Source organism: Labeo rohita, chromosome 1, assembly GCF_022985175.1.
Source record: "Labeo rohita strain BAU-BD-2019 chromosome 1, IGBB_LRoh.1.0, whole genome shotgun sequence".
Classification (NCBI taxonomy): Eukaryota; Metazoa; Chordata; class Actinopteri; order Cypriniformes; family Cyprinidae; genus Labeo; species Labeo rohita.
The window spans coordinates 25,954,364-25,978,870 of NC_066869.1; the positions used below are offsets into that span (position 1 = coordinate 25,954,364).

General features: G+C 36.2%; 1 protein-coding gene across 2 annotated transcripts in view; it reads right to left on the reverse strand.

Moving 5' to 3' along the window:
* The window catches only part of arhgap10 (Rho GTPase activating protein 10), a 79,929-nt gene that overhangs the window by 53,973 nt on the left and 1,449 nt on the right, over window positions 1-24,507 (reverse strand). For both annotated transcript variants that reach the window (XM_051117322.1, XM_051117332.1), the window contains exons 2-3: window positions 1,102-1,197; window positions 817-878 (exon numbers count right to left, since the gene is read on the reverse strand). In XM_051117322.1, the coding sequence (XP_050973279.1) occupies window positions 817-878; window positions 1,102-1,197 (158 nt within the window). The remainder of the gene's footprint in view (window positions 1-816; window positions 879-1,101; window positions 1,198-24,507) is intronic.

Here is a 24,507-nt window from a genome sequence, read left to right on the forward strand (position 1 = left end):
AAGCATGTCTTTCGGACCCCGTCAGGGCCTGTAGGCTCCACCCCTTCCACGCATGCCTTTGGTGTGCCGAGGGGCTACAACATCATTGGCCTGCTGCAGTGTTACAAACGGGTGGGGCTCCAATCTCAGCTCAAAACAACTGTCAGCTGTTGCACTTTGAGTCATGGGCAGGGCCTTCAGGCTCTCTAATGCATACTAAATAAATACTAACATGACCTACATGCAACATGAGCCCTTCCCACCTAGATAGCTAACCATAGAATATACAGTCATCTCATACCTTAAGAATGCAATAAAAATCACACATTTATGTCAGTTGAGGGGATCTGTCACAGGTAAAACCGAACATTTAAAAAAGTTTAAGGAATCTATCTACTTTTACACCATAAAAGCAATTTGCAATTTAACTATAGATATTATTAGTCTTTGAAATGTAAGGTACTTAACTCAGATGCCATTGGATGGCTTTAATGTACAGTTCCTGAACAACTCATTTAATGTGACATGACTCAACATAAGCAGCCGTCTTGTGTAATCATAGAGTCATTGAGACAGAGGACACAAATAACTGATGGCAATGTAACTCACTTCCTGTGGCAAAGCTGTGACTCAAAAAGTGCTGCAGCATGCAGGAACCAACAGATCACTGATGTCACTTTATGAAGAATGTATTGAACTCAATGTTATGTTGACTACAGTTTGTGCTTTTTTTGCATGCAAATGACCATGATTCTAAAAATATCTTTTAGTCTGAACGGATTTGAGTAATGTGTATTAACTGTGTTTTTAATGCAAGTCTCAACTGGTTGTGCTCACCATCAGATCTCTTTGGTCTTCCAAGTTTCTGAGAAAGGAGGAGAATTCTTGCAATGATTCATCTGAAATGGCATACATGCAGACAATGAGCAAATTTTATCTATGTATGACTATTTACATATTTCTCAGCGTGAGAGCTGCCCATCTGAAATAAACAGATGAATCACCAACAGTAAATACGCACGAATCTCACCCATATCACACTAGCAGTCAAGTATTAAAATAAGGGCAAAAAAAAAAAAAAAAAAAAAAAAAAAAAAAAAAAAAAAAAAAAAAAAAACTCACCAATGCACTTCTCATCGTCAGTTTTGGCATCGCCGATGTACTCAAATTTGAATTCACCCAGGCACTGAGCAAACTTCTTCTGGGCCAATGAAAGCTCTGCAAATCAGAGACAGAAAAGTTAAAGAGTTTAAGCTTTGAAATCCAAAGGCAAATGAGATATTGCTTTATTTGTGGATATTTCAGTTTTTCCATTATTTTCCATTTAGGAAGGTGTGCCACACATTAACCTAATGAAATGAAATGGAAAAAAAAAATTATATATATATAATAAATATATATATATATAAAATAAAATAAAATAAAATAACATAAAATAAAATCCATTGTTTTCATCCAGGAAGGTGTGCCACACATTAACCTAATGACATAAAATAAAAATAAAATTAAAAATAAAGTATGAAATACAATAAAAATATAAAACAATAAAATATAAAATAAAATAAAAATCCAAAGTATAAAATAAAAAAAATATAAAAAAAATAAAACAAACAAAAGATTAAAATCTAAAAATGAAAAAAAAAATGTAAAAAATAAAATAAAATAAAAAATACAAAACATTAAATAAAATAAAATATAATATAAAATAATACAATAAATAATATTCAATAAATTAAAATTAAATTTCAATAAAATCTAATTAAAAATAAATTAAAATACAATTTTATACAATTTTAATTTATTAAACTAATACTTTTATTCAACAAGAAGATATTAAAATGATCAAAAGTGACAGCTAGAACATACTAAATATTTCTATTTTATATCATTTTTTTTACAATTTCTATTCATTAATGAATACTAAAAAAACGGTATCACTTTCCCACAAAAATATTAAATAGCACAACTGTTTTCAACATTGATAATAATAAGAAATGTTTCTTATTAGCAGCAAAACAGCATATATAATGATTTCTGAAGGATAAAGTGACACTGAAGATTGAGTAATGGCTGTTGAAAATTCAGCCATTACAGCAATACTAACCTTTTAAAATATATTAAAACCGTTATTTTAAACTGTAAGAATATTATAAATGTAGCCTTGGTATACAGTACATAAGAGACATCTTTCAAACACACACACACACACACAAAATATTAACAACAACAACCTAAACCCTAAACTTTTGAATGTAATGTATGTAATCCAAACCGTGACATGACCTTGAAGGCACACACAATCCCTTTATTGCATCACACTGGACATATTTGGATGACATTGGCCTCTATTCAGGAGCACAGAAATGCATTCCCGAAGAATAGCTTAACAATACCACCCATTCAGAGATATGAGTTGGTCATAATGAAAGTTACGCTCTGCAAACATCCTGCTAGACCCTTCTGTTGCCAAGAGCATCCTGAAGGAGCTGGTGTTGCTAGCAGATATCGAGAATTTCCCCTCAATCTGGAAACTCCAATGCAAAAACAAAAACAAAACAAAAAAGCGAGAGGTGGGACTTTGCCTGGAACATGAGGCTGGAAGAGAATTTTTTAAATCAGAGGGAGAAAATTTCATTCTGTGGATTCCCAAAGGATGATCCCGATATAAGTGAACTCTCACTGGGGTCCGTGGGACAGAGTACTTGGGATATTTTAGGACGAACACTATGAGCGGTATCCAGCACCACAGTGTCGTCAACATCGACAGCTGGGCGCGTCCGTGTGAAATGAGCTGGCACCAAATGCCCCGTCGCATCTTCTCCTGCTTACTGTGGTGATTTCCAAATTTGCTTGCCATATTTGTCAATCTTGTATCCTTGTAATCCACTTGTAAAGTCATTCCAATTGATTCCATTCAATCATTCAGGCTTGTAACAGTCTGGGGCAAGAATAAAATGACCTGAATAAAAAGACTATTAGAACTGACCGAGTAATCAGAAATGTTGTGGTTTACAGTATGCAAAAGGAGTATTCAAGATGTGTGGACAACACTGGTTGTGTATGACCTATATTTGTTTATGGCCTCAAAGCTACCCATTAAGCTGCTTACTCCACCCTCTTGCCCAGTCCAAACTAAAAACGCCTGGTCGACTCATCTGCGCAGGTTGATGTGAATGTGGATTACCATACAACAAAGCTCAACCATGTGAGTCTGGCAGGGTGGACCTGCTGACTACATGAGCCCCGGACAGAGCGGACTGAGAATGTCAAGAGATAAATGGGAATGATAAACACGGTGCTCTAGGGCACGGCAGGACAGGACTCGGTCTCTACATTTTTAATTCTAAACGAACATCTCTATGTAACATTCAGTCTGTGTCTTATAAGTAAAATACATTGAAGGCAACTGTGTGGCAAGTTATAAACATTGTAATAAACACACCTTGGACAATGTGGTGAAAAAAAGCTATGTATAATAATAATGTAGTTATGAGGGATGACAATCACAAGTAAGGCTGGGCGATAAAAATGATATAAATTTCGAGAGTTCGATAAATGTTCGATATAATGTTTATGCGCCAAAAACAAAATTAAACAGCGCTATTCATTTGAAGCATGCCACAAGGATCGTTTATCCACACGGTTCAAAGTTCAAATGGCAGCGCAGAGCGAGATGCATTTACACACTGATAAGTCTCAGTCACGTGAGCTCTAAACAGCGCTTTAAGACAAGTGTGAAGTGCTTGAATTCAGTAAAGAACACAAATGACTTCGTAATTTAAGCTAGTTCAAGGCCAGATGACAAAGAGAAGAAAACTCTGTGCGCAACGGGACAGTCAAAAGGCTTCTCAATTCACAATTCGGCATCGTTTACCATGGATTTACGATAGTAACACTACCTGCACCATGGTATTGTGGCAGAAATGTCAGATATCCATATTGAATTTTATTGTATTATTAATGTAGACATGTATAAATGGAGTAATGGAATATAATTATGTATTTAGACTACTGTTTTTCAAAAAAATATCTAGATTCCATACAGTAAAAATTTTTTTAAATATAGTATTGAGGTGCTATATGTAACCCTGGACCACAAAACCAGTCACAAGTATCACGGGTATATTTGTAGCATTAGCCAACACTACATCGTTTTCTCTTTTATGCCAAAAATCATTAGGATATTAAGTAAAGATCATGTTCCATGAAGATATTTTGTACATTTCCTACTGTAATATATTAAAACTTAATTTTTGATTAGTAATATGCATTTCTAAGAACTTCATCTGGACAACTTTAAAGGTGATTTTCTCAATATTCTGATTTTTTTGCACCCTCAGATTCCAGATTTTCAAATATTGCCCTATCCTAACAAACCATACATCAATGGAAAGCTTATTTATTCAGCTTCCAGGGTCACATATTAGGGTTGTGCCGACAGACGATAGTATTGTGTATCGACAACAGTCATAGATATCGCCGGTTGCTGACCCTTTGACGATAGCAAGACGATTATTATTATTATTATCCGTCAAAAATAGGTTAGGTGCCTAACTTTAGCAATGCAGTGCAGAGAGCCATTTCTGGGGCGCTTTAGAAACTTGCCGCGAGGTGGTTGGTATAAACACAAAGGCAGAAATCACGGTGAGCGGGAGGGGTGTTTTTCGGATGGGAAGCATGCAATCTGTAATTGTGTGCAGTTGCTAACGCTCACAAAAGCGTGTAATCGCTTTCTCATGCGCACTGTTTTTCCAGTTTTACTTTTACTTTAATAAGAAATTAACTATGTTATTAAGCAAAAACGACTGGAGAAGTGTAAAGAATTCAAAAACGTGAAGCGTTTGTCAAGTTCTGACCATAAAGAGTAGTTTTAAAAGAGTTTAACTTAGGAGCAACAATCTACGTTTAAAATTTGTTGTGAGCATTTTCGTTATCGACTGTTTCCAAAAATGTTATTGTGATAATATTTTTGACCATACTGCCCAGCCCTATTCATAAGCCTCATCTATAATTAATTACACATACTGTAATTCTAATCAGTTAGCATTAAATTGCATAATAAATTGAGAGAAGTGCAGATATTGTTTAACATATCACTAAACATAAGAAGAAGAAGACATAAAGTATAAATAATAAATATAAAGTATAATTTTGTTGTTGTTGTTGTTGTATAATTACTTTATCATTACAGTTCCTTTTTGTAACATACAATTCTGGACAAATCAAGTGCAGTCTAGGAGTATTTTGTATTATTATTATTATTATTATTATTTAATAATATTATTATTAATAACATGAAATGACTAATGATCCAGAACTTTGGCCCTGGATCTGGATTGTGGTCTGATAATTGTTGGTCTCAGTTCTATGTATGTATGTATGTATTTATATATGGATGGATGGATCCAATAAATTCAGCACAGTGTGAGGTCTGATAATTCTGCTTATTGCAAAAAGATGTATCAGCGTCTAAATCCTTGACAGCAAACGTTTCCACAGCAGTCATCCACCCATCTGTAAAGATTACATCTGTCTAACGATGCCCCGATATCAGATTCACTGTGTGCATAGGAGGCTGATTACCCACTGTAATTCTAGTGGGCATTAGGAAGGGCAAATGGCAGCCAGTGGGCACTAGATTAAATCAACACACCATTTGTTGAGCTTTTTTTTTTTTTTCAGCAAGGCTCAAAATAGAAATGACAGGAAACGGTATTCTTTCCTTTCTTCCTTGTGTGTGTAAGGTAGGCATCGCTCTGTAAACACATAAAGACGTCGCTGTAGAAGTTGCCACATGCTACAACACGCAAAATGTGGTGTAATACAAAACTAAAAGCGCCATGAAGAATGCAAGTAGATCAGATTGTGGCTCAATAGAAATCATGTAATATGACACATTTTAAATACAAATATACATATCAATAAAAAAACAGACATTTTTATACAATTATACATAATTATGAAATATTAACAATATGATATATGTAAACAAACTGAGTATTTGACTCTCGATAGTGTAAGTGAACAATTTAAAGACTAAACTAAGCACCAATCTTTAGATCTACTGTACACAGAAAGAAGATATCTAAGCAAGTTCAGAAACTTGAGAAGTGGTCTACCCCGTATGCTCTGGACTCTAAACAACAACGCTGACCCAGCAGGCACAAATAGGACAGTCAGAGACCTGACTCATGGCATTGAAGTCTGCTACTCACTCATGGGGAATCCTTCAAGCATTGATTCGCTTTGGAGGTTTGGATGGAATGTGACTGAAGGGTCTTAGGATGTACAATCAGAAAGGGCATCTGCTAGTGTTATGGGAAATTCAAGAAAGTGTGCTGACAGCACGCACATATGGAGGTTCAGCCCACTGACAATCCCTAAAAATTCCCTGGTCGATCCGAGGGAATTCCTTCAACAGTGAAGCATTTTGAAAACACAAACCAAAAACAACACACCCTGGAAACAGTGATTCTAATGTCAAACTCCAAGTACAGCCAAACCCTGGTGCTGACCCAAGCAAAACATTTTGTCAAATTTATGACAAAGACTCAGAGACCATTGCAATTTTCTGTACCAAACACAAGCCACAGCTTTGATAACAAATATATGACGTAGACCTTAAAATGTTAGCAGTAAGCCACTCGTTCCAAGAAACTGACAACTCCGTCACGTTGACCTATATATTACAGAGATGTTAAATACGGGTTTGCTGTCTTATTGTCAAAACAGACGCACTGGCAGAGACACGTATTTTAGTTTTAAACACAGAGGTCTGTATTTAAAGTGACATTATGCTTTGAAATGAGAGTAAAGACACACTTTGCTGATAAATGAAACTACAAAGCTTGCAACACCAGTGACTTTAAAACCAAAGACACCCTTTTAAGAAACAATTCATCCAAAAAAGAAATAATTAATGTAGCTTTACTGTACATCATTACTGTTTGATTTTTCTTTTTTTTTCTATTTAACAAAATAAGGGTTAAGCAGAATGTTCATGCTGCTCTTTTCCACACAATTAAAGTGAGTGGTAACTAGGAGCTGTCGAGCTCCAAAAAAACAATAAAAACCCCCAAGTACCCAAATAGTAGTTCATACTACTCATGTATAAGCCTTCTGAAGTCATATATTTTCAGCATTATTCAGTGCCTCATCTGCCACAGTTCTCATTTATAGATCTAAAAATATAACAGCTCAAGGTGTGTCACATCCGGTTTGGCGTAAGATGTTATTCGTTCCCATACATCTATAGTAACTGATCATGAGGTGCCAAATTTAAATATGCACATGATGAAGTTGTATGGACTACTTGTCTTTTATGAGTATATATGAAGCTTGGCAACAAGATCTTTTTTAAATCCATGTTTTAATTTACACAGTTTATAAGTTCTGTTGTGCAAAAATAACAAACGATTCAACTTGATTCCATTTTAAAACATTGATTAAATTGGTAGTGTTTTATTAATTACTTTCATTAGAAAACATTTTATGATAAAAAAAATAAAAGTCAAATAAATAGCGTGGAATTTCTCTAAATTAAGGTAGCTTGCTCTGTTGTGTTTACTTGTCAAAAAAAATGAATAAGAAAAAAACAAAACAAAACAAAAAACCACCCATCTATGGATGCACTGAAATTTTGGGGTCCAAAAAAAGCATTTTACTTTCAATAAAACTGTGGTTATCAGGGGTTCAAGCATGTAGCGCTAAACCCCTACTGTAATTGTTAGAATGGTCACAGATCAGCAATCTCCACGTAAAAATGATTGTCCAGACCAAACTGTACGTCTTACAGACTTGAAACTTGGAGGGATGGTAGTACTCACATCACCTACAATGTGACCAAGACTCGCCCCAATCGGCCTGACGGGGGCACTACAGCGAACAAACGTTTGAAATATAGTTTATTACTCCTAAACTGTCTGTCGCAGGCTCAAATGTCTTATGTCGTTGGAATCCTTGGCTTACGCCGGACAAAAACCAAGCCTCAGGACTTTTAAAAAAAACTTTTATTTGCAAAATAGTGCTAGGTTTATTCTCTGGAAAGCGAATATCAATAATTATGGAAAAAAGGTTGAACTTTCGACTCACCATCGCAAAGGGCCACCAAAAATGTTCGAAAGGGGCAGGGCCACTTTTAGTAAAATGCCTATAACTCCTGAACGGAATGAGATATATCCAACAAACTCAGAACACTTATGTAAGAGCTCAATCTGAGGTCACAGGAAAAAAAATTGTTGAGGTGGGTACAGCCTTGCTAAATAATATGTAATGTCTTTTTCATTTTATGCTAAAATGCTTTGAGTGCTTGAACCCCAGTAATTGCGGCTTGCAGCTATATTTTTATATTTTATTGCCTTGTGTGTGTGTTTTTAAATTCAGTATCATTAAAATTATCGAGTTAACTTAAAAGGTGTTACAAATTTAAATTATATTATTTAATAAAATAAGAAATAATTATAACAGCATTTTCAGTTTTGGTTTGGTTACATCCTGGCCTAGAATTTTCATTTCGTTACATCCCTAAAAATTGTTTACATTCATTCTCCAGGTCTAACAAACATGTGGAATGTATTTACTTCCTCATTAATATTGTGATAAATTTAGATGTTGAATGATATGGACAAAAATACATATTGTGATAATACTATTGGCCATATCAGCCAGACACAAAGAACCATTTATAATAAGGACGTTACAGTTCTCAATATAATATTGAACCATTCAGTATGACATCAACGTTTCAATACGTGCTTGTGAATTGTGGTTTTTCGGTTTTGCATTTAAATAACTTCCTTGTTTCCTTATTTCTCTCGGAATTTGCCGTACGTGTGCCAACAATTTCACATGCTGAAATGAGAAAATGCTTCCTGCTTATATTTGAAAAAGCACCACACGCAGAGCATCTTCCATTCTAATGACATGCAATTGTAAGCCTTTCTAAACCTGTTGTCCAACAAAAGAGTTATAAAAACAAAAGTTATAAAATACAGTCGAGTGTTTAAAATAACTTCCTTATGTGAGCTGATGTGGATTCTTATCACAGAATGAGGCAGACAATAAATTCTATACTCATTCTATGTATGTCGATTAGCAATGGCTTATGAAAATACACAAGATGGCTTGAAGAACACAGAAAAAACAATATATAACTGCAGATGAGTTATCATTGTAAGGACAATTATCATTGTCTTTACATTTCATCATTCAAAACGTTTAATGTTATATCTTGTTTTCATTCAGTTACAGCAATAGCAATGCCTTTATTCATATTAGAGAATCTGGAATGGAACGTCATCAGTGATACTTCTTTGACGCATATGTGGATTTTCTGCATGAGGGCACCCTCTGGCATCCAGTATGAACGAAACCCATTCTAATACCTCTCTCAAAAGACAAATAAAGCAGACATATACTAAACCACATTTTTTTCCAGTGTACAGAGGTTTACGGGAGAATTTTGTTTAATTTGTTGCAAAAAAAACAACAAGACACACGACGTGTTTACGTTGTAGTACCCATGTCTTTATACACATTTGCCATATATACAATTGGCCTCACACAGTAAACCTACAGTACCAGAACACACACACACACACAAGACACTGTCTCAGGCTAAATTGTGTAATAGCGTTACTCAGTGTCTGGTTACACAAATGTCTTTGCAAGACACACCTCTCACTCCTTTGTAATTTGTGCACCGTTTGATCTGTCTTGCATGGTTGAACAGCACTGGATGAGCAACTCATAACAAAGGGTGGGTTTATCAAGTTTGTGTAATTCTCGATTAAAAATCAGTTGCACCAACATTGCAGAAAATACATTAAAGAAATATTAGCTAATTCTACTATGACAGATCCACATTACTAAACCTGCTGATGATGATTTGTGGTTTATCTTAGTTCATCTACTGCATATACGTCACTGAGTCCAGAAAACAAGAAAGAGAAACGCAGGAAAATGCCCCTCCTATTGCTTATCACAGGAAACCACGTTTTTAAAACATTTGTACTTTAGCACATGCTTCAGTGTACAATCAGTATGACGAGACAGTATGGTATGACTCTTCTGACACACTTTTCTTTGAAGGCATTTCGCAGATGTTTAAAGGATGACCAAGAAATAAAGACGCATGCACTGCAGCAGCCAAACTGCCTTTGGGCTGAGAAACACACCCAGCCTTAATCACTGCAATCATTCATATCCACTGTGAACCAACGCATACTTAGTAACACTTGGTAACTTGTCATTTAGCATACACTTATTATCTCGAGCAATTTACAGTAATGGCACTGGCAGTCTTTCTGAAAAACTTTGTGCCTGGGAAAGAGAATTAAAGTAATTCAGTCATGTCATTTCATGCACAACCCTTACATGGGAATAGACTAGTACAACCCTAGTGAAGACAGTGATAACTGATTTATTTCCAAACTGAAGTTTCACCATTTACGATACGAAAACCATCTAGAAAGGGTCCTTTTTTGGATTCAGATTTTGTGAGCAGTATGGTTTGAATTTACTCTGAAATTCCCCATTGAGTCACATACTGAATATAAAACAGAAACTTAATTTGGGAAAGTGATGTAACTCACAATGACGTCCTGATTGCACCCACATGTGTGCTTTAGTTCAGGGGTCATCACAGCAAATCAAGTCTCAGCATGCTTCTAAACCAGCTAGCCTACAGCATGTTCATACAGTTAGTAATCAGTACTGCAGTTATGGAGATTTAAGGGTAAACACTAATCTTAGGTTGCTTTTTACTCAAAGACTGACTGATGCAGAAAAATTAGCCTGTTTGTTTTGGTTGTGACGAAGAGGTCTAATCAAACAAAGTAGTTTGGTGCAGATTAAGAAATGCAAGATAAAGGCTATACCTGTAATAATTTTCTTTCTTTCTTTTTTTTTTTTTTTAAAGTGTGTTAATTATATGCAGTGCAGGTTATACCGTCAATGTATTTTGCCAAGTTAAAATGACGTTACACCCATGGTGTTTCACCAAACGTCAAAGAGAATCCTCGCACTCATTGGCTGCCACCAATATACATATGCGTAGCAGTATGCTGATGCAAACAGCAAAAAGATGCATAAAACTCAATCATGCTGAACTTTGTCAATAGTAGGTAGTGCAGAGTCTAACGCCACTGTTGGATTAGAGCTTAAAGTAGGGCTGGAAGATTCATCGAAATGTAACCGAAACTCAGATGCCGTTTCAAGTTAACACACACAGCGCTGTTGTCAGTTTCAAAACAGTGGACCAGTCAGAAGACTACGGAGGCGGGGCAAGCGTTGCCAGCTTTTGTTTACAGTAGCAGGGTGGGACAGCAACTTTTGTTTTTGACAGCAACATGGCGAAGTAGGCATTCTGCCCTGTGCTTATTTTTTAAACCATTCCCGAGTGAGGCGTCTCACGTTTTAGACGCGAAGAGGTGCTCTGTTTGAATGGGCAGGAGGAACCTAGAGTAAATATTTGCACATACAGAGTGACAGGACAAGATCGCTAAAGCCGGGCTCACACAGGATTTTTTAAAATCCTAACCTTATGAAATCTTAAACGCGCACACACAAGATTTGGAAATTGTGGCGCATCCCACACTACAAGATATTATTAAGATTATTATGACGGAGGAAGCGCCTCACGTGATCTTACGCAACAGATAGTCATTCCAGCAACTAATGTTTACAAATGTTAGTTAGCCTGCTAGCAGCTTTATGCACTCACCCGGTATGTTGAAAACTGAGACGAATTCACTCCGGAGCTTTCCTTGCTCCATGCGGTTGTGGTATGTTTTCAACATATAATACAGAAAGTGTTAATACAAAAACATAAGAAGCAGTTTCCTCCATCCCCACTATCCAATGGACCGCAGAGCAGCTTTTCGGTCACGCATTGGCTGTTGTGAAAGTACTGACTTAATCATCCCAATTTAAAAACCTGAATATCAAACATGTTTGCTATGATCAGGGCAGCCCCGATTTGTGTGAGAGCAGAACGGGAGGTGCAAGATTCGATCTGTGAACATCTCACATTACCAGATAATCCACGCCGAACATCGGGACTGATCGAGGTGCTCGAGAAGATTTTTGTTGCGATTCTTGGGAAGGGAAAATCGGGGCAAAATCACGCTAAAAATCCTGTTGTGTGAGCCCGGCTTAAGAGGAAGATCACACGCAACAGCGATCACCAGTCAGATTCACATCTGTAACTTGGAGGGCAAAAAAAAAAGAAAGAAAGAAAATTAATAATAATAATAAAATAAAAATAATCGTTCTTTAATCATAATTTTGATTTTAGGTCATATTGTCCAGCCCTAGCTTAGAGTATAGACGTGCTAACAAAATACTGAATGTAGCCTTAGTGTATCCTTAAAGAACTTTTGGGGAGGGAAAAACAGAGAAGGAAATATGCAGATCAACAGATCATAAACCCTTTCCATGTCAATCTTTATCTTCTTCCTTAAGGGGAAGAAGCTAAGCCAGATAAAGCCAACTCATTCCTTATTACGTTTCTAAAAATCAGTACATAAAGGAGCACATTTGATCTGCATGACCTGTAGATTAGTGTTGATTGATTTGTTTTAGTTAGTTAGATAGCTAATTTAGCATATTTATGAACATACACTACTAGTCAAAAGTTTTTACCAGTAAGATTTTTAATGTTTTGTTTTAAAGAAGCCTCTTCTGCTCACCAAGCATTTATGTGATCCAATTAAGTGCATAAAGAACTCTAACATGTTGCAATATTTTTACTATTTAAAATAACCATGCTCTATTTGAATATATTTTAAAATGTAATTTATTCCTGTGATTTCAAAGCTGAATTTTAGCATCATTACTCCAGTCGCATGATCCTTCAGAAATCATTCTAAAATTCTGATTTGAAAAATATTTATTACTATTGTGTTGAAAACAGCTGAGCAGATTTTTTTCAGATATCTTTGTACACAGAAAGTATTAATCTCTATAATTTTCTCAAAGATCTGGATCCTGAAAAAATATACTCAACAGTTTTAAATATTGTAAATGTTTCTTTAAAGGCAAATCAGCATATTGGAATGATTTCTGAAGGATTATGTGACACTGAAGACTGGGGTAATGAGGAATAAAGTACACAGGAATAAAGTACACTTTAAAATACATTTAAATAGAAAGCAGTTGTTTTAAATAGCAAAAATATTTCACACAATATTACTGATTTTGCTGTATTTTGAGTCAAATAAATGTAGGCTTGATGAGCAGAAGAGGATTCTTCGATTCTTCGGGTCCACTTCGATCCAAAAACCCAAGGCCTGACCCAAGACCCGAGTGAAAGCCTTGCACATAGGTTTTGGTTCACTATTAGTGGCCTCAGGTATCAGGTAATTTAAGATAAATTAGCTTTTTTCAAATAGATTCTTTTAAATATCCCAGATGTGTACTTGCGCATTCACGTTAAGTGCATTTTTGAGAAACACATTTAAAAAAGGAACAACACAGAAATCCACCTCATAGATATGAGAGCCATCAGTAAAAGCCACTCGCTTTGTGTGATAATTTCTTGTGTAGATTAGACACCCTTCCGTTGGAGATAAATAATGTTGCAGACTAAAATAGTGAATTGATAAAGGGGAAGTTCACTTCCACAACAAAGATTTACAGATAATGTACTCACCCCCTTGCCATCCAAGATGTTCATGTCTTTTTTTTTCTTCAGTGGTAAAGAAATTATGTTTTTTCAGGATTTTTCTCTTTATAATGGACTGTTTAAATGCAGCTTCAATCAATTTCAAAAGTGGTTGTAAATGATCCCAGCTGAGGAAGAAACGATCGGTTATTTTCATTAAAAAAATACAATTTAAATACTTTCTCATCTCAAACACTCATCTTGTCTCACTCTGCCTAAACTCTGTGTATTGTGTCGAAAAACTCCAACCATATTTTCTCCCTCAACTTCAAAAATCATTTCAAAATCATCCTACATCGCTGCAGAAGTACTGAACCAGTTTCTGCAAAGTGAACGTGAAGATCAAACACCCCTAACAAAAAAGGTAAAACAGTGATATAGAACGATTTTGAAGCTGAGGGAGAACATGGGATGGAAGTTTTTCAACATACCCTAAGTGTCATGAACCAGAAAAAAAAAACAAAAGAAAAAAAAATACAAAAGAAAAAAAAAAACAGGTAGAGTAAGACAAGACAAGCGTTTGCCATAAAAAGTATATAATTTGTATTATTTTTATGAAAATAACCAATCGTTTTGCTAGATAACACCCTTCTTCCGTGGCTGGGATAGTTTAAAACCACATTTGGGATCGTTTGAAGCCGCATTTAAACTGCATTTTGGAAGTTCAAATTCGGGGCACCATAGAAGTCCACTATATGGAGAAAAAAGCTGAAATGTTTTCCTCAAAAAACATAATTTCTTTACGACCAAAGAAAGAAAGACATGAACAAGTTGGATGACAAGGGGATGAGTACATTATCTGCAAATATTTGTTCTGGAAGTGAACTTCTCCTTCAAGCTATCGATTTCATTTTTATTGAGATGTCACGTTTATTTTTCTAATCCACCTGTTACAACTGAAAAATTCATTTATGCATCGGGTTTGGGTAAGAAGTAATTCAGGTTGGGAACAGATTTCGAAGAAGACCTCTAGAATGCATTATCATTAGCACCAGCACAAAACAGAAAAGAGCTGCTGGTTGGTCAGGAGAATGAAACTTCAATAAGAATAGTGGGTCTGAATAAATACCAGTGCAATCTCAGTGTTCCACACAGACGTTCCCCAGTGCTGTTAACCAAGTCCTTTTAAGGCATGCTGGGAGAAATCTTGGAAATGGTCAAGAGGCCCATCTCTGCAGTCTTACAGACACAGTCATCTATTACTATAATAATTGAGTTTCAGTTTTCGCTCTCCTCTTTCTGCAAAAAAGGACACAAAGCAACTGAGACCTTTACTGAACTAAATTCTGAGTGCAGGTTTAAAGGGCACCAAAATCTCAAGGGGGAAGGCCTTACGTAACGAAAAAATGCAATGGGATGTGGGGTATAATAGTAAAAATGAACAGATGGAGATGGCTTTGTGGTAACAGGGATTTTATGGGAGTTTATGGGAAGGTTCAGGTCAAGTCCATTCTGAACTAATGAAGACAAGGCACATGACTTGTTCTTCAGGTTCACACAGTCTCAAAATGTCACTCAAATGGTGCTCTTTCTTTTAAACAACTCTGAGCTTCTTAACAATGGTTCTGTAATTTTAACAATATGAGTTTGTGTAGACAGTACAGTACACAGAGTAGCTAATTCCCAAGCACTAATTCACAAAGGTGAATTGAAAATGCCATGACTGACAGAAGAAAATCCAATGTTATCACTGATGTACTTTAAAGAGAGCGACAGAGAGAGAGGGCGAGAGAAAGAATTAGGAGAGAAAAAGAATTGGGAAACACAAAACAAAAGAGTGTTCAGGCTGATAACAACTTATCTTTAAATACACAGAATGCCTAATATTTGAGGCCCAAGTTAAAATTCAATTATATTAATTCTTATTATGCATAACTAAAAAATGGGACAAAGACAGGGTAGCTTAACTCAGTGTTAAAGGGGTCCTATTATGCTCTTTTTCAAAGTCTTTACTTTGTTTTGGGCGTGAACTTGAACATGCTCTCATGCTTGGTGGATGGATGCACTTTATTAGACATTATTAGACTCTGATTGCATTTATCTGAAAGAATATACACCTAGGATGCATGGAGGGTGAATAAATAATACGCTACAGTAGTGTTGAGTCCCATCCTCAGCCTGTGAAAGCGCAGATACATGATATTATCGTGCTAACTGATTTAATTATTTTACATACTTAGTTTCATTGCCTGAAACCAGTTCTAGCATAAGGTTAAAAGCAGCCTACCACTATCAAAAATCATCATCGCTGATCAGTCTAGCCTATTCTAGTGCAAGTTTATGCATTTTAACACTTGTGTTATATGTGAAGCTATCTACACTGTGTGATGAATAAATCTCTTACCACACACGTCTGCAGCGCATTACGGCTCTGAAGCAGCCACTCTAGTAAATGCTTGTTTTTATACCCGCCGCGCTGTGGATCATTGAAGCGGCTCTCTGTGTTGCATCGCTTAAATTTGGCTAATCCCCCACCTCGTCGGTACACCCACCCCCCCTCCCCCGCTTCTCTAATCTTGGCTTTCATCTTCGTTGGCTTCTAATCTTCTTTATTTGGACTAACAAGCATTTCCGAACCACAACCTGTAAGTATGATTGACACATTATGTGTACATTTTCACTTAAGTGCTTAAAAAGTTGTTTGTGCTAACATGTGATGTATACCTAGAGCAGCTTTAGATTTCCAGGTAAACCAAGATATTACTGTCTTACAGAAATAATTCTGATAATTCGCTGTGAACCCACCATTTCCTAAGAATATGTCGATTAATGTAGTCTGTCGTTGTTCTAATTACTTTGTGTAATAATAAAGAATGTGGACATAGCTTGGTTTACAAACTGTGTTGTTTTATCAGTTAGTCACGTTAGCACTCGGCTAACATATCCACCGTTACTGTTTTGTAAAGTGTTTACAGTTTAGCAGCTAAACTTTAGCTGTTGGCACGATTTGCTTGCGTAAGTGTTCGGATGTTTTTATGTCATTATTTTAAGAATGGATTAGAGCACTATATTACGGTTTTGATGCATGCTTTGCCAATGGTAGCGAGGTATGCCAGGTTGTCACAATAAAACCCACCCAGTTGCTACTCAAAACTAGCCCAAATGTGTTTAGAGGGGGGTCTCTTGTTAAAAATCATATTCAAGGGTAAAAAAAAAAAAAAAACACGTTTTTTTTTTTTTGTTTGTTTTTTTGTCAGGGCTCCCCTGGTAAATTCGCATTTCATGGGCTAAATATGATGTTATTAAGGTTGCTTCAACCCAGAGACATCAAAAACAACCACGGACTTGAGTACTCCTCTCTGTACCAGTCACAAAAGGGATGGCCAGCTGATCAATCAGAGCAGAGTAGACTTATGGAAGAGAGGGGTTTACAGACCTTATGCTCAGAACTGATCAAACAAATCATTCCGAAATCATAGAGAAATTACTGTGTATATTCTGAGAAAATTACAATGTTTTCTGACGTTAGATACATGTAAACCTGTTGTAGGGGACTCCAACACAATAGGACACTTTAAAATACCATATGACCTGCTCTTTAATCATCTTGATACTTAATAAGCTCCATAGAGTAGAAGATGATGGTACAGATTTATTTTGCTAAACGTAATCTACTACAGCATTATATGCATCCTTGATGTAACACATTAATGCATTGTAATCTTAATGAAAAAAAAAAAAAGCTCAGAGAAGCTCACTGGGGTGAAAAAAAAAATAAAATTTGGCAGACAATTTCTTTCAGTATCAAAAAGGCAGCATCCTATGTAGGAAGTATGCAGTCTGAACAGTCTAATATGTTTTCCAATTTTGTTTTTAAAAATTACAACACCCCCCCAAAATATCCTATGTTTAAGGCTTGTGTCTTCTTGATATTACCGCTCTGATGTGACACTGAGGGCACAGCTAGCCATCAAACTAATATACGAGCACGACTGTGTTTATACGGCCATCTCTTTGTCCGATCTTTCCTGTTGCTTTCGATGATCTTTTCCAGACCTCTCTTATTCCCCTCTATCCCTCGCTCGCCCTTTCTTTCTTTTCCTCTCCTAAGGCCTCTTTTGGCTTAAATCTCTCCAAGTTTATTAAGCACAGTATTTTTTTGTCAGAAGAACATGACATCATCCTCAACCCTCTGGGCTCAGTTTCAGCAGTAATTCCACAAACGCGTTAGAGATATGATCATTCCTGTGGAATACCACTGCAGCCATTCCAGGGCTGATACACGTCTACATGTTGAACTGAGATAGCAGTCTTTGGTTTTGAATACTCACTTGAGAGCGATAAGGCCATGACAAATATAAGCTTTGCTAAGCTAGTGAAATAACATATGTTAATTCATTAGAACAAACTGATATAAGAGTCTGAGAAAGTGTTCTAAGTGAATTGAAAAGGCATACCTCATCAAAAGGAACTTTTTTTTCGAACCAACTTTCCTGTTATGGGTTTAAAGCAACTTTAGTATTCTTGTAGCTTCATGACACAAGGTTGAACCACTGATGTCATATGGACTATTTTAACAATGTCCTTCCTACCTTTCTGTGCCTTGAACGTGGTAGTTGCGTTGCTGTCTATGCAGGGTCCGAACGCTGTCAGATTTCATAAAAAATAGCTTAATTTGTGTTCCAAAGATGAACAAAGATCCTACAGGTTTGGAACAACATGAGGGTGAGTAATTAATGACAGAATTTTCATTTTTGGGTGAACTACACCTTTAATTTTATGTGAATGGAAATACAGTCTGTTCAATGTTTGTACTGTTGTGCACCTAGCTGTTGGTCATTCAGCTGATGAAATATTTAAAAGACGCCTTTCAAAAAAGTTTCCAACAAACAAAAAATTCTGGTAAACATGGAAAAGGAAATGAGACGTGACAGAACAACCCATTGAATGGACTGTACATCACCCACATCACGGTTTTTATGAACATAAAACGACCTTACTAAGGCCTGTGGTGATGATGTTGCATAGACACCAACAATAAAATGACACATGCATCTGCACAACACATGAAGCTCAATCTTTCATTTCTTCTCCTCAAAAAGTAAACCTTCCCTTTCCATGATCTCATATCCACTTTAATTCCATTTTAATGAAATATTATGACGATGTTTGGCAGACAATGCGTTGAGATAACTGGAAGACTGTTGCCAAACTCAATCCTTGGCAAGAGTTGAGACCATCGCACAGACACTTATAAAACTTAAAATGTGACATGCAGAGAGCAAAGACTAAACCATCTATTTGCTTTGCTTTGAAGACTTCAGTGTACAGCTTTTTGCCTCTGGTATCCTAAAACGTGGAAATCATTTTAACATTTTAGCTGAGCAAAAACAAATCCTGCAGAAGCTGATGTATGTATTTTCCCCCCTATTACCGTAAAGGCGCCTATTGGCTGTGGAATACAAAACCCGCTATTTGTTTCCTATGAACATAGACGAACAAGGATCACATCGTCTCTGGGGAAAGGGGAGGATACGAGGACAAGTCAAAAGGTTGTGTGACAAAGACTGGCTGCTTTGCAGAGGAAACAGACAAAAACAGGAGCGCATCCTCTGAGTCCTTCTCATCCACTGAGGGATTCCTGTTCCACAGCAGATGACAGGCTGGTTGTCACACGTCCCTCTGAATCAAGGATTCCATGGCCAAATACAGCCTTCCAGACTTCCAAAAGGTGGAAAAATTAGGCATTAAGGCTTGAGTTATAGTAAAACTTCCCTAGTTGCAGACTGCTATAAATTAATCAGTGGATTCATGTTACATAAAAAAATCTTGTGGAATGTGGAAACTCAAAAGTTTATATAAAGACCATATTTAATAGGGCTAGGTAAAAAAAAAAAAAAAAAAAAAAAAGGTTTCTTAATTTACAATCAATTTACAATTTCGTTACAAAACGATATCTATTATTAAATCCCAAGAATCGATTATTCAAGCCTGTTTTCAGTTAATGAATGGAACATTGTAGTTCGCATCCCATACGATAAATCGTAATAAGCTTTGTGCTTTGTTACTTTTGATATGAAACAAAGTCTCAGATTTTAAATTCTGTCCATTTTATTGAAGTATTCAAACCATAAACGCCATTTTTGTGCTACTTAATGTGGAGTAACAGATTGTGTAGCACCTGAGTTCAAATCCAATATCCAAATCCAATATTCAGTATCCAAAACAATCAATATTGATTCAAATTCAATCACAAGCTTGTAAATCAGAACTGAATCAAATCGTGAAATTTGTGTCAAAACCCAGGCCTAATATTTAATGTGCTTTATGTTTAAAAAAAAAAAAAATCCCTAAGTGATAAGTGTTTCTCTTCTGAAGTCTTGGATTACATTTAATTCATACTCATATACTTGATTCATGGCTCATACTATCATTTTTATAATAGACTAATTATAGGTTTGTAAACATTTGGGATGCACGCGCATCATGTTTTCAGAAAACCCCGGAGAGATAGCCTTTACGGCTAGGGAATTACACGGATACAGTAGAAAATTTAAAAACAATAGTTAATAGTTAAATTTAAAAAGATTATAAAATATATTGATTAGATGTCATTTTCAAAATGTTCACGTCCGCATATTCAAAATGCAACGTCCGCATATTACAAGAGCTTGTCACCCAGTGAGAAGCACTGTTATTCACCGAAATTGACTTTAGATAATGGGATAGTCTTACAGATCCAAAACAGGGATGACGTTTTTTGTGGGCGGAGCCTTTCTGGTGACAGAAAACTCACTATTTTTGAGTTAAATTGAGTTATATAGTCCGAATTAGGAGATATAAACTTGCATTTGTGAGAAAAAAAAGTCAGAATTGCGAGATAAAATAAATAAATAAATGTTATGTGAAAATGTGAATGGTAAGTACAGCACTGAATAATATTTAAACCTATTAATTGGGCCAATACAATACGTCCCCTATGAATATGTGACTATTATGTAGACCTATTGTCTAAATAAAATTTAGGCTTTATAAGTAGATTAATCATAGCAGTTTTCATCTAAAGTATGTACATTTACACATATGCGTTTAGCCTCATGGTGTCTTTGACGACAGTATTCTATAAAAATTATTTGCATTCCGATTTTGACATCAAAAGGCACAAGTTGTTTTTCTTATTCCATGAATTTTACCCGTTTACCTCCACTTGTTACCAGTGTTTTTCTGCAATCACTATGTGCACACAGCTGCAAATGATGTCTACAAATTGGCCTATGTGTTTTTGAATTATTCAAATTTTCAAAGATTTGGTTGCATACTGTAGACTTTCAATGGAGGGACATAAAATCTCTCAGCTTTCATAACACACATACACTCTGCTTCTATAGCTAAAAACAAGCTCTGCTGCTATTGCTGCCAATCAGTACTGCAGTAAAGAATAAACTAAGATTAAAACCTTAGTGGTCGTTATCAATGGCATTATCAAACACATGAATTTTAGCACACATAAGCATAGCACAAGAAAAACAAGCACAGGCGGAACAACTGGACCCTTGCATGGTTATTTGCCTCAGGGACACGGCCAATTCTGCTCAAGATGACACTTGAAAGTCACTTGAAAGAATGATACTAGGCCCCTGCCTATTGTGAAACACTTTCTGAAATGGCACGTAGGGCATTAGCTTGTTTTGTTTGGGTAAGTTTGATGTTTTAATGCCTATCAGTGTCGCAATTAGTTCACTGCAGCCCTTTCCTGTGAACTGTTCTCACTGTATAGGAGACTGTATTGTTGAAGTCCGTCAACTGAGCAGTGACCGCTGGGGCAAAGCCAATCACTACAACATTAAGGAATGCTCCGGATGCTGCCTGCTTCAAGAAAGTCAAATGTCAGTAAAAAGTGAATTGAAGCATGTATGCATGCCAAGCAAAACTCTGTTAACATGGTGACCACTATCAGGCCAAAATTCTTCTCATGTTGTTTTGTTGCCAACAAACATAAGAAAACAATCAAATGTCATTTGTTACTAGGCCTATAAGGTGGCCAACACTAATATTGAAATGTTTAATTCCACTGTATGCAATAATTCTTAATTATGGTCACAGCAGCTGTCTGTCTGAAGGATGCACATTCCAGTCACATTGCTAATAAGTCGTTTAGATCATTCATGTCATGTAAGTAGAAGCCTATCTGATTTGCAAGCTAGCTGATGCTCACTGCATTCACGAGAGTGATCAACCAAAGATAAGGTGTTAACTAAAGGTGCCCATCCTAAATCATGAACCTCTATCTATCAACAACACATAATGACAATTTTGCACACAACCAGTCAGAGTTATGATAAGACAATGGATTTCTTACAGGTATTTATTTATGAATAAACTGCTTTTGAAGACTAACACACATTATTAATTCATTTGCGACAAAATTTATGAAAAAAAAAAGTATTCTTTTGACATCCTTTCATCCTGATTTATTACCTAGTTACACTACCACTAGTCCTCATGGTGGTATACACATGGATGATGCAAAACCAATGGGCAATGAATCCAAAAATTTTTTAAAAATCTTCTGCCAGCATTACGTCAGTAAAGTATGTACTCTGAAGAAGACAATTTGGGATTGTAACGGGTATACTTCACTTTTCACATTCAGTCTCACGCACACCCACATCCACACAGCTTCAAAAATACAATCAGGGTGTTTTCACACTTTGTTTGAGCCCTCTAAACACTCTTGGAGCGGTTCGGCTTGTATATGTGAACAAACCTAGTGATCTCAGAGACTGCTATAAGGATCCAAAAGATAACTGAGCTCAGAGGCACCTCCGGAGGTTCGTTCGCAGGTCTGTTTGTGATTTCTTTGTGATTTGTGAATGAGGTCCCGGTCCACTTTGCATTTTACGTCAGATGTTACATGGTTCTATAAAGAACCTTTAACATCTTTCTATTGCACAAAAGGTTCTTTGTGGCAAAAGACTCTTCACATTATAAAAAAGGTAAGAAAGAGATGGTTCTAAAGAACCTTTGACTGAATGGTTCTTTGTGGAACCAAAAATGGTTCTTCTACGGCATCGCTGTGAAGAACCTTTTAAACACCTTTATTTTTAAGAGTGTGGCAACCAATCAGAATCAAGTATTCAGACAGACCACGGTATAACATTATATATTTCTTCAGAAAAAGCAATACTTAATATTAAAAAAACAGAAGCCTTGTGGTTAGTGCGTCAACATATAGCGCGATCCGAGTTCAGTTTCCGTTTTGAGGTTCTTTGCCGATCCCGCTGCCCTCTCTCCTCCCAGTGCTTTAAAAAGCCCAGAAAAATAACTTATAAAAAAAAAGGAACAAAAAGGAATTAACTTTTACATAATGTTCCCTTTTAGTTAAAATTGACTGTAATGCGTTGTTAAAGCTCTGACTTGGCTATGACTCTTGACCATGACAGGATCAGGGATTGCCAGCTTTTCCTCACTCCCTATCCCTGTCCACTTCATCTTTCAAATTTTCCAGTTGGTCAGACTCCAGCATGTCAATGCTGCACAGAACTTGGGAGATCACTTTAATGCTGAAGCAGACCAAGAAAACAACCAGGTTCTCTTTTGAGTCCAATATACTGTGAACACCAAAAGGACTGAGATCACTTTTGGCTGATTCCATTTCTGATTCACTTTAAAAATAAACATCTTCAAATGCGGATGGGCGCACATGGACGAGCTGGACACACGAGCAGTACCACCTAGTAGACTTGTTTGGTTTTTGCATCAGCTCTGTTGTATGTGGACCAACCGCGAATACTTCCAAGACTAAGACTTAAAGGGATATTTCACCCAAAAATGAAAATTCTGTTATTAATTACTCACCCACATGTCGTTCCAAACCTGCAGGACCTTCATTCATCTTCAGAACACAAATTAAGATTTTTTTTTTTTATTAAATCTGAGAGCTTACTGACCCTGCACAGGCAGCAACACAACTGACACGTTCAAGGCCAGGAAAGGTAGAAGGACATCGATAATCGATAGTCCATGTGACATCAGTGGTTCAACCTTAATTTTATGAAGCTGCGAGAATATTTTTGCACGCAAAGAAAACAAAACTTACAACTTTATTCAGCAATTTCTTCTCTTCCATGTCAATCTTTGACGTGTGTTCACATAAGTACCACAGCAAATGATCTGAACTGAACAATGCTCAAACTGGCTTCTGTACACAGATTACAGACATTTACAGATCAGAATTTTTAGAACACCTTAATTCAAACTCCACCGATAGAAATACTTGATTTCCATTGTAGAAAGAATGCTAACAATCTTCAAAAGGTGTCTACTTTGACGAGTCAAAAATAAAGATACAATTTTTTGGTTAAACAAAATATTTTTTTAATTGTTTTTATGCAAAATTATTGTTTTTGTTATTATTATTATTATTATTATAAAATGCAGCATCATTACCTGCAAAAAATTACCATGGTAAAAATATTACAAAATGGCAAGTGGACATCATTTATCTGTCTGTAGTATAAAGTGTGCATTCAAAAATGAATGAACAGAATGACTAAATTCAAAAATAGGTACACAAATACCACTACTTAAAGCATTGTGAATTGCAGTCACCGAACACAATACCTGCTGCACGACAGCATTTTATGTGTTTATGTAACATTACATGAAACAAAAAAGTTGATGGATAAAGTTTTTGCTTGTTTTTCCTATTCCTGCAGGAAACTCATGAGTTAACTGCATTAACCTAAGGGCCTGCCAATGGTCAGTTCAATGATTATGTATGTTATTATTGGTTATTGCTTTATGTTTCCTATATTTTATGCCAACTAAACTAAGCTAGCCAAGCCATCATCATTATGTGGGCAGTGGTTGTGTGGGCTTATGTACCATGAGCCTGCTGTCCTGCACATCTTAATTTAGCCATA